The sequence below is a fragment of the Electrophorus electricus genome, chromosome 6 (assembly GCF_013358815.1).
Source record: "Electrophorus electricus isolate fEleEle1 chromosome 6, fEleEle1.pri, whole genome shotgun sequence".
NCBI lineage: Eukaryota > Metazoa > Chordata > Actinopteri > Gymnotiformes > Gymnotidae > Electrophorus > Electrophorus electricus.
In genome coordinates this window covers 21114237-21126300 of record NC_049540.1, presented here as the reverse complement: position 1 = coordinate 21126300, position 12064 = coordinate 21114237, and the positions used below count along the sequence as shown (strand labels likewise).

The window sequence follows — 12064 nt, the reverse complement described above, 5'->3', positions numbered from 1 at the left end:
TGTTCTCGTCCGTTTAAGGAAGTGCTGGTTTTGCTGAAGCAGTGTGCAAGGGAATTGCTTTGAGTGAACCACGCAGCAATATATTGCTTGGTACACGATTTGAGATCTTTTCCTGTTTCTTTCCATAGCAGATCCTTATATTACTGTTATGTGAAATAGCAGCATTTTTGAGGCACTGTTCATTCATGTTATTTTGCAACCAGAACCTGTGAGGTTGGCTTTATTTATGCTTAGCCGGGCTCCTGCGTTATGCTGGCTTCTCTCTGGCCTCTGCAAATGACCAATGAGAGCAAGGAATGAGAGAGTCCCCCAGGATTTGAGCAGGTATGCATGGTGTATCTGCTTTGCCTTGACCCTCCTGCCCCCTCTGCACTTGCACCGCGCTACATCCGGCCCAGGTCTCTGGAGGCCCCTCCATCTGTGGACACTGCACTCTCCTCCACTGCCCTGGCCTCCCCTGGCTCTCCCTCTCCACCTCCCTGCCTGGGGAGACTATGGGAAAAGAGGCATGATGAAGATTAAACTCTTACCTTCTCTCTGCAAAATGACAAATAACAGAATTCTACAGCAGATATTTCCAGTGGGTTGTTTTTGTTTTTTTTTTGTTTTTTGCCAACTCTGCAGTATGCTGAAGAATTCAACAAACACACACATACACACACACACAAATGCATGTGAATGCAGACAAACAAGCACGCGCACACAAATACCTGAGCGAGTGCACACACACGCACATAGTCAGAGCTTGATGACTTTCTACCAGAGAGGATTTTGAAACAGCAGCATGTTACATGTGCAGTGCTTCCTCCTTGCATGAATGCATCTTACCCCTCCGCCTACACACAGGGAAAGTGTAGCAGCAATGCAGTACCTGCAGTGGTGTGTTTCCCCCTCTTGCACACTTGACACCTTGTCATTGGGTAGTCCGTACAGTTGTTATGGAGAAATGTGTCAGTCAAAACAAGGGTGCCACCCCAGTTTCTCCACTCTCCTCCTCCATGTTCTTTGAGCTCTTTCTTTAGAAGAAATGTCTTCTCGTTTCCTGCTCAGAGTAGGTGTATACATTTTCTGGTGCTCTAAATTTTGGCTCGCTATCTGAATTATTGACAGTGGTGCTCATTTAGAACACCTATCCTGATGTCATTACAAGCTGTGCACCGCTAATAAGATTTGTGTTTTATGCACTATATCAATAATTTTATTGTTGCCTCCTGTGGGTTGAATTAAAGACATCTTTTCTCTCTTTCTCCCTCCCTAGGTCTCTCTGTCTCTCTCTCTCATGCTCTCTACCCCCTCTCTTCTTCTCAGACACATCCTCTCATATAATTTCCGTTTCATTCCAACTCGCATTAAAAACCTCCTTCATTTCAGGCCGTCTCTCGGGGGGAATGGACTTACCAGCGTTCTCTCGGTATTCGCAGAGAGGCTCTTTCATGCGGCCACTTTTGCATGGGCTTATTTATGAATGCTCGTGAAGACCCCATTCTTCTGGAGCAGCACCCCCATGGTGCTTCCCCTTCTCCCTGGGCACCGGTACTGTTTAACTGGGTGCAGCGATTATGCGAGGACAAGAGGAGAATGGCAATCCCTTATTGTGCCTTTAAAAACAATATTTATCCTTTAAGTGCTTTCAACCGCAAGAGTTCGGTGTGTTTGTTCGATATTATTTAGGCCTGCAGTGAGTTGAGTTGTCTGTTTCATCTTTAATTCCACAGCAGTGGTTGTACTATAATTAGTGTGGGGATTAATGGGATTAGAATTCGCAGCACATTCAAAATCAACAAGAAAAACCTGGATGATGTTGGATGAAAGCTGATCGACATGAAAATGTACTTAAATGCTGTGGATATGTTACCCGGTGATACTCACAGTCAACAGTCCATGTCCAGCGAGAGCTCCCGGTGAAGGAGGGCAGGTGTTCTATAGAGAGCAAAGCAGAAAGGTCCGATCACAGTCAGGCTGCCGACACCAAGCCAAAAGCGATTGCATCCTGTTGTGTTGCTTTCTTTTTTTTAAAACTCTTCCACCATTGCACGTAGGGGGAGTTAGCCCAGTCATATGGAAGTCTCATCTTATGCTTCACTCTCGCTCAGCTCCGTGCAGTGGTTGGGAGCTGTCCATGGTGCTGTTTTCTGCTGGTTGCAGTGGTGGTGCTGAATGGACAGCAGCCATCTATGCCTGAGCAAGAGGGCTCCAGCTCTCCCAGTGCAGCCACTCACATGCACTTCCTCATTTCAATTATCACTTATTATATGGGCTGTGAGATTTTAATATCAATGCCACTAAAACAAACCCTCTGCTATTCACACATTGAAGCTGTTCTGGCTTCCATTTATGAGGACAGATTTCTCTGGAACAGTCATTTCTAGTGAGTGGGTGATTGAGGAAGCCTCTGTTTTTTAATTATGCGGATTTGATCCGGGTAATTAAAAGGAACATGGGAAAGATAGAATGTCAGGCAGAACCATAATTGGTAATTATAAATATATGCACTAATTAAATGCACCATATAAATAAATGCACTTACTGGAGTTTGATCCTTAAATATAAGCATGACAAAAAGTGCCAGTTGAATTTAGAAAGTGTTTGCTTGCATGTGGAGCCCTGTCTAGCTCTCACTTCTTTGCTGTGCTGACCAACATTCTATGTAAATGTAGAATCCATTATTATTGCTGTTTTGACATCTTTGCTATGCAGTAATATTGACTTGGGTACGAGGCTTTTTAGCGAGGCTGATAATAGTGTGTTGAAGAATTCTCCACCACCACCACCATGAGTACATGGAAACACACAGAGGGGTTTGTTAGGTCTGGTGCTACACTCGCTGCCTCTACTTATCATTACGCTCCATGGTGAAGTGATGCATCATGCTCAAGGGCAGATAATGACCTTAATGACAAAGCCTGCAGAGAGAGAGAAAGCGAGAGAGAGAGAGAGGGAGAGTGGGAGAGACAGAGAGAGAGAGACAGAGAGAGAGAGACAGAGAGGGAGAGAGACAGAGAGGGAGAGACACAGAGAGAGAGAGACGGAGACGGAGAGGGAGAGACGGAGAGGGAGAGACGGAGAGGGAGAGGGAGAGGCGGCGAGGGAGGGGGAGAGAGAGGGAGAGAGAGAGAGGGAGAGGGAGAGAGAGAGACAGAGAGAGAGGGAGAGAGAGACAGAGAGACAGAGAGGGAGAGAGAGAGAGAGGGAGAGAGAGAGAGGGAGAGGGAGAGAGAGAGACAGAGAGAGAGGGAGAGAGAGACAGAGAGACAGAGAGGGAGGGAGAGAGAGAGAGGGAGAGAGAGAGAGGGAGAGAGAGAGAGACAGAGAGGGAGAGAGAGAGAGAGACAGAGAGGGAGAGACAGAGGGAGAGACAGAGACAGAGAGAGACAGAGAGAGAGAGAGACAGAGAGGGAGAGACAGAGAGGGAGAGAGAGAGAGAGAGAGACAGAGAGGGAGAGACAGAGAGGGAGAGACAGAGACAGAGAGAGACAGAGAGAGAGAGAGAGAGAATGCAGGTGTGAAATGCAGAAAGAGAAAAGGAGAAAGAGTAAAACAGGGGACTTGTCTTTATTTGGCATCCTGGGTATTAACAGAGCAGTAATTACACTGTACATTAAGACCATATCTCCTGAGTTTAAAACAGGAAATGCACCCAACGAGAGCAGTGCCGACCCTGGCTGCTGTTATTCAGGATGAGGAACCGGGGAAATGCTGAGCATAATACATGTTTCACACAGTATTTTGTGAGCTTATAGAAGATGCCTTCCTGTGACTTTTATGGCAATGCTTCACAGTGCCTAAGAACCCACTGCCCGCTTCCAGTGTTAAAAAAGAAATTGCATTGACGGTATTTGAATTGCTAAAGATCTGACTGTCACAGGAGGCAATTTGATCCAAATTGAACTACTTTTCATTCCAGGTATTCCAGAAATGTCTTTTCTCTCCTCCCTAACCCCTCCCCCCCACACCCCATGCACAGAGGTTATGATGAACCTGCCATACTGCTGTGGCAGCCTACATGGAGCTCACTGGGAGGACATTTAGTCACTAATCTTGTGACAGTCAGGAGAAAAAAAATAGCACGAAAGGCAAGCCTTTTATTTGACGACTTTTCTCGGATGCAGTGCTGTTGCTAGCCTTCTGGTTTATGTCCACCAGTTCATTTTTTCCTTTGACATTGCTTGTCTAGAGGAAGCAGACCCCTTCTCTTTTTTAATGGAATTAATTCTCTTTTCCCACCATTTGGAGGAAGGTCTCTTTCGTGAAGAGGAGCTCCATTCACCAGACAGAGAAGTGCCGATATCACTTTCAAGGTCTTTTGAGAAGTCCTCTTGTGCGTGATCACAGTAATTAATTAGAAGCAAATGAGAAATGAAGCCTGCATTTTGTGTGATCAAATTCATTTTTGTCTGCTTGTGGAGTGCATATTGCCTTGGTATCATTGCCTTTATTGTACAGGCACCTCCGTTTGTTGGAGTTGATGAATGCACAGACAGTTGTACACACCCCTCTTCCTGTCTGATCCTGGCCCTTATCACCTGCCAGGACATCCCGGGTCTTCCTCAGCTTCTCCAAGCAGGATGCTGCAGTCTATCCCTTATTAGCAAATATCCACCTTGCAGGTCTGATGCAGCCGTTGTTGTTAGGACCCATAACATCTATCATCCACCTCCATCTTCATGTCCCCTTTAGAAAAAAAAAGAGCACTCTGCGTGCAAGGTATGGCTTTGAGGAGAGGTGTTGATTAAATTAAACAACTTGTAGAGCGCTGAGCCATGCCTCCCCTCCACCCCTCTTCTAAAGTCCGTGCCATGCAGTGAATGTTCATCTGTGATTTGATGGAAATTTGCAAATCAAATGAGGGAATCTGTCAACTGTTACAATGCTAGGTTTTTTGGGGGGTTTTTTGGTCTTTCCAAATGTGTGGAGATTTCACTGTCTCTGTCTGTGTGATTAAACCGATACCATAATAAAATACTACCTTGATGAACTGCAAATAACATTGCTTTGATCATACATGTTTAGAATGGTAATTTACTATGACTTCAAAGGGTGTTTTGGTGCTGTCTGCGTCTGTTTGCTAATGAGGATTCTCCATGCTTGTGTCTTTCAGAGTCCTGGGGAATAGACAATTTGGGAATGGCAACTGTCCCTGTTTGGCTGGCTCTTTGATCAGTGGAACGCTGCTTGTCTCTTGAAACGACTGGAAATCATGCATTTGACCCATCACCAATTCCACACAAACCAGTACAGAATAAAAAGCTAACCAGTCATCGATCCTTTAACATGTGGAATCCAGCAGGTTATTAAATCAGTCTTGGATTTCGAACAACTTGTGGTGTGTGTGCTTTTCGGAGTAAACGCTCCCATGTATACCTCCACGGGAATACTCTGAGGTGAACCGGTATGGAAAATCAAGTCAAAAGAAAATGTTAAATACTACGGGGTTTTAGCATTGGGGCCTTCCTATTTCCACAGCACCATTTTCGAGAAAGCCAGATACATTAAGACGCTACACTGGGAATAAATCTCTCCTCTGCAGTGGATTAAGAGGAACGGAATATAAGAAAAACGGGATTAGGAGCACGCGAGGAAGATGATGACGAGGGCGCGGAGGTGTAGCGGGAGGTGTCTGTGGGTGCCGGCGGTGCTGCTGCTGGGGCTACTGGCTGCCTCGCCGTGGGCGGCGGCGCTGGAGTTCGACGGCCTGCCGGGCCAGTGGGTGCGCCATGGGCGCTGGGAGGCAGGAGGCGTCGGCGAGCTGAGCTTCATCATGAAGACCAACATCAGCAAGGCCGTGGTGCTCTACCTGGACGACGGTGGCAACTGCGACTTCCTGGAGCTGCTGATCAGTGACAGGCGCCTGCTGCTACGCTTTGCCATCCACTGCGGCGAGCCGGCCTCCCTGCACCTGGAGACGTGCGCCAGCGACGAGCGCTGGCACCGCGTGCAGCTCACACGCGACTACCGCCGAACGGCGCTGGCCATGGACGGAGAGTCCAAGGCCGCCGAGGTCAAGTCCAAGCGAAGGGAGATGGTGGTCGCCAGCGACCTGTTTGTGGGGGGGATCCCGCCCGACGTCCGCCTGTCCGCGCTGACCTCCAGCACCGTGAAGTACGAGCCGCCCTTCCTGGGCCTGATTGCCAACCTGAAGCTGGGTGAGGCTCCTCCCGTTCTCCTGGATGCCCAGGGGGTGAAAAATGACATGGAGTATCTGTGCACCAAGCAGAGCCCCTGCAGCAATGGAGGATACTGCTCCATCCATCAGGACGAGGTCCTGTGTGACTGCACCAACACCGGCTACAAGGGAAAGTACTGCACAGAAGGTAAGCTGGACTGTGAGGGCTCCTGGCCTTAAAATAGAGTGGCGATACACTCCAATTGACAAGTTTCAGGCAGTAGTACACGGGGCAGGGGAGGCTAAATGTTTGCTTTTGGTGGAAGCCATCAGCGTTGTGAGTTTGAAATTTTGTGCCATTATCTGATGGGGCTTGCATGCTTTTTAATGATTTGGTTGAATGTTTTCCTTATCTTTCTCCTCAGCACAGCTGTAGCCTCAGTTAGACTGCTGAGCAGGGTTTGTGTGGGAGTCCAGGATGTAGTTAGAATGATGAAACCATCTTACAGAGCCGGGCTGCCTGCTGCCCACGGCCAGGTTAATGCTAGAACCTTTAGGAACTTTCCGATGTGCTGTTAAGAGTATATTTGGGGCTTGGATGAATGTGTGTTTGTTGGATGATTGCTCATGCCTTTCAATGGCCCTTTGTGAGTTTCTGTAAAAAGCAGTATCAGTAGATGCTCCCGAGGGGTTCTGTGTTTACATACTACAGAGGAATAACACGTTTATTTAAAGGAAAGCTTCGGTGAAGAATCATATTTACACAATTTTCCCTTACCCCAAAAGTAGTCCATCAGCCAAGATATGTTTGGCTTCTTCAGGTTGCTTCTTCAGTTTTTCACTGGTTTTACAAGACTAATGTAGCTAACAAGGAAAAATGGACAATGGCACATATATAATTTCTGCTTCATTAGTACTGCTTTCCTGTACTAATATTTGCTGTGTGAATTGTTTAATTCACCATTTTTTAAAATTCATAACAGTGTCATATAGTATCAGAAACCACATTAGCAACTTCTTAGAGTAACATCAGCAATTACTTAACAACTCGACATGGATTGAGGCAAATGTGTGATGATTTCCAGGTTTTTAACATTCTAAATAGTCTGCTTGCTATGAGCACATCATGTCCAAAACTATACTAAACATGCCCTGGCTTATTAACTCTGTTTGGGGTAAGAGAAAAATGGGGCGAATTAGATTTTTCAAAGAGCTGTTGTTTAATGATAACCTGTTGTTTAACAATAAACTGTTTAATGATACAGCATATTTTAAAAAATTCGAAATGCACTCATGGATCAGCAGAAAGTTGTTGAACGGGTTGTAGGTTTTATAGAAAGAGGTTATATGTGAATGTACAACACAAGCGTTATATAACGGAGCTGCTCGTGTGGGACCATGAGGCAGTCGTTGCAATGCGCTCTAGAGAGCATTCCAGGTAACATACTCCAGTGGGGGCAGACTAATTAGGGTCATTCAGAGCCTCAGACGGCTGGAGATGTCACAGTGCAGCGTTGTTATGGTAGTCCGATGAGAAACCTCATTCCAAATCTCCATGGTTCTGAACAGAAAAGCATCCACTCTGTTTCTCTGCCTCTAATTGAAGAATCAGTATGTATGGTGGAAGTGACTCATGCTTGCCTTTTTTACTCAACTCACTCTCAGAATACCAATATGGACACTCTCTCTGTGTGTGTGTGTGTGTGTGTGTGTGTGTGTGTGTGCGGGGGGGGGGAAAGAGTTTGATGTTTGTGTCCTCTTCACTGAGTTGATACTAGTGGACCAGAAAGCAGAAATTCAGCATGTACATATATTTTTTATGGGTTCAAAGGGATATACACAGGAACTGAAATTCTGAGTACATGAAAATAAATGATTTTTAACATTTACGTTTGACTTGGTGCTGTTAAAAAACTGTTGAGGGGAACAGCTGATTCTCCCTCTCTTGAAGTCCGCTCTTTTGCATGAGAGATTACACAGTCATAAATGTTACACGCGCACCAACCTGAGGACATTATTCTTATAAATTGTGTTTAGAACGAGGAGCTGAAGTGGAGTCCTCCCTCACCTTATTGATTTCAACAAACCCTTGATGGAATTATTTTAGCTCATCAAACACTAGCGGATAATTGCGCAGACGTCCGCAGCACTCCGAACGTGAGCCGGGGAGGAGCCGCATGGCGTTCTCCTTCCCCTCATCACAGTCCGGGTGAAGCTTTGCTGCCTTTTTACCCTCGGTGCGAGAAGACCTGTCCGAATCAATTATGGCAGCCCTCACCGCGAGAGGAAAGTGGGCCAAAGCAATAAATCAGCGTCTTGTACCCGTGTACGTCGTCCCCGTGCGTCCCCGGCCCATGCTAATGAAGCCTGTGGTCCCATGCAGGAAAAGTGCAGCGCTGGTCAGATGCAGCACATGCGCCGCCACCTTGTATAGTGTACACACAGCAGAACGCTGATCTGCTGGGAGCCCTTTAAATCAATGAGGTAACTTTTTAAAAGCCACATAAGCATAAACACCTGCATTTCCACACACCCACCCACCCACACCCACCCCCTCAAACACACCCACCCACACCCACCCCCTCTCCTACACCCACCCACACCAAACCCCTCTCCCACACCCACCCCCTCAAACACACTCACACACACACCCACCCTCTCCTACACCCACCCACACCCACCCCCTCTCCCACACCCACACACCCAACCCCTCTCCCACACCCACCCCCTCTCCTACACCCACCCACACCACCCCCTCTCCCACACCCACACACCCAACCCCTCTCCCACACCCACCCCCTCTCCTACACCCACCCACACCACCCCCTCTCCCACCCACACACCCAACCCCTCTCCCACACCCACCCCCTCTCCTACACCCACCCACACCCACCCCCTCTCCTACACCCACCCAGACCCAACCCCTCTCCCACACCCACCCCCTCTCCTACACCCACCCACACCACCCCCTCTCCCACACCCACACACCCAACCCCTCTCCCACACCCACCCCCTCTCCTACACCCACCCACACCACCCCCTCTCCTACACCCACCCAGACCCAACCCCTCTCCCACACCCACCCCCTCTCCTACACCCACCCACACCCACCCCCTCTCCTACACCCACCCACACCCACCCCCTCTCCTACACCCACCCACACCCAACCCCTCTCCCACTCAACAACACCCACCCCCTCTCCCACACTCAATAACACAAACCTCCTCTCCCACCCCCACGAACACCCACTTCCTCTCCCACACCCATATATATATATATATGCATGTAATTTTACATTTTTCCATTCCCCTGGTTAACACTAAGACATCGATAGTCCCTGCTTTTATCACGCTTCCCGGTCAGTGCTTTGAAAGCGCCTGCATCTAGGGGAAAGGGGAGATGAAATATTTATCCATCAGTGTTGAGCCGATGCCGCACGAGCGGCAGGAGTGCTTTTCATGTAGCACTGGGCTGTGCTGCACCAGACCTCGAGTGTCTCAGCTCAGGCAAAGAGATGCCATTCACCCACACAGGACGGGAAGGAGAAGGAGCCGAGAACAAGGCCATCCTTTGCTGAGGAGTAAATAATGCAGGCTGGAAGTCTGTCTCTTTTATCAACACAAATTAGTCTGGGTTTGCCCTCCACGCGGAGGAGCTTGCCAAGGACGCGGATGTGTGTGTGTGTGTGTGTGTGTGTGTGTGTGTGTGTGTGTGTGTGTGTGTGTGTGAGTGCACATACATGTGTGTGCACATGAGGGAGTGCTTTGCTCCATTTTAGACTGGTGTCTGCTGCCACTGTTCCTGCGTGTGTTGCTCTGGGCCAAAACACTGGGCTGCACGGTTAGATATCATTCTGTCATCTCTGAACTTGCGTGCCCCTGACAGTAACAGTGTGACAGTAAGCATCTAATCGGAGCCAGTTTGTTGCACTTGGCAGCGAATAGAGGAACCAAAATAATGGCGTACATGGCAAGGTGACAATTCAGCTAGTAATTAGAAATGTTCAAAATCTATTTTCAGCATTTTCTTAATGGTCTTCCTTGCCCTAAATGGTCTTCCTCGCCCTTCCTCACCACTAAATGTGGTTGTCTTAATTGGAAGTTTCCCAATAAATCACTAATAAAGCTAAATCAATCAGATTTTTTTTAATTGTCATATCCTTCGTCTTGCATGTGGTTTTCCCCATATGCAAATAAAGTGTACATAAACTATGTTTTCTAGCAAGTGTAGAAAAACAGAAAGTACATGCATAGTCACATGACGGTGACATCTGTCTGTCTGGTACATTTCTGATCATACCCTCCCAGTCCAGTGAAGACATGGCCTTACCCACAGGTGCCCCTGCTAGTGGACACTGCATGGCATGCAAAGCAATCAGGCCCAAGGTTGACCTCTCTGTGTACTGATGACCAGTGCCATGGGGCTCTGACTGCGGAACCGAACGGTGTAGTTACGTTGCATTACAGGCATTAATGATTGGTTTTAATCTTGGGATATGCAGCGGGATCGTTTTTGTGAAGTTTTAATAAAACAGTTAGGATCATTATGTCATTTGTAACAACTTTATTATAATTCTATGTCTCCCTTATGGTGGGTGGGTGGGGGGGTTGGTTAACAGGCTTTCTGTGCTGCATATTTGGAGATGAAGAGATATATTTGCCAGAGTATTTCTGTGTGCATAAAATAGCACAGAGTGATAAAAATGTATATGTGAACTTCATTGTCTGCCTCCATGTCCCCTATGATTGCACTCCTTTTCATTTTCAGTTTGCCAAGAACACTGTTATATCAGTAAGCTCACTAGATCTGTCAACACAGAGCCTGTTATTGCTCCAGCTCTTCCAAGGTCAAAATGAACGCAAGGTCTCCCTTTCTGTGGGAAGGAGGGCTCTTTGAGTCACATATATTATGTGCTTTTTTGGTCTTTGTTTAATAAAAGGAACTTGTTGGAGCTTGTCAGATTTGCTTTCTGATCCTGCAATGATATCCTGCATCCCATTCCAGGGCACTCATGCACTGCCTTTCTTCCTGTGGCTTTGCATGTTGGAAACCAGTCCGGCTGAAGACCAAAACCAGACTAGGTAACAGGAAGGACGGTGTTGGGCCACTTTTATTTTCAAGTCGAGCTTTTTATCCCCTGAAAGTCATTAGAATTGATTCATGCGACCGTAAGGAACAGCAGGGCTCATCATTCGTGACCCCAAGCTACCAATCAATGCAAAGATATTGTTCAGTCTTCAAGAAGCAGGCCAAATCTATCCCCAAGCACCGTTACCTCCATTAAGTATACCTCTGAATTCTTCGTATGCGCGCTTGACTCAAATAAACAGGCAGATCAGTATATACTCACTCGGGGCAGGCAGGCAGAGCAGATGTGGGACGCCGGGTTATCTGAACGACACATCGTGGCGTTAGCTTAGCACGCTCATTTAGCCATGGTGCCTTCGAGAAGCTCCGGATGCTGTGACCGTGTCAGCTCTCGCACTCCCGCTTAATTCGTTAGAATTCTCCGGGACTCTTGTTGCCGTGGCCAATTTGAGCGAGCCGCGAAGAGCGCTTGTAAAGGTTAAAGTGGCTCTCATGATTTATGGGCGGCTGACAGTTTAGCATGGCCTACCGTGGCGCGCGCAAACACGGCGCGATTAAGAGATTTACCGTCTCGCTTCAGGCAATCGGGCAGGGTTTGAGCTGTGGGTTTTGGGTTGCCTTTTGTCCTCGCCTTTTGTCGTGCTCTCCCCATCTCGGCGAACGCTGCTATTATGCGCTAATATCGCCAGTGGATGGCTGCCACGCTCTGTATCATCTGCTGCTTCCTGAGTGTTTTTTTTTTTTTGTGTGTGTGTGTGTGCGTGTGTGTGTGTGTGTGTGCGTGTGTGTGCGTGTGTGTGCTCCTTTTGCTCAGAGACTTAGATCATGGTGGGAACAGACTGAATTAGCTTTGGCATCGGGGTTTCGTAATTG

At 47.6% G+C, this 12064-nt stretch overlaps 1 protein-coding gene across 1 annotated transcript in view; it reads left to right on the top strand.

Annotated features, from left to right (window-relative positions):
* The window catches only part of nrxn2a (neurexin 2a), a 212124-nt gene that overhangs the window by 23508 nt on the left and 176552 nt on the right, over positions 1–12064 (top strand). Inside the window, exon 2 of the mRNA XM_035527281.1 lies at positions 5099–6311. Coding sequence (XP_035383174.1) covers positions 5582–6311 — 730 coding nt within the window. The 5' untranslated portion in view covers positions 5099–5581. The remainder of the gene's footprint in view (positions 1–5098; positions 6312–12064) is intronic.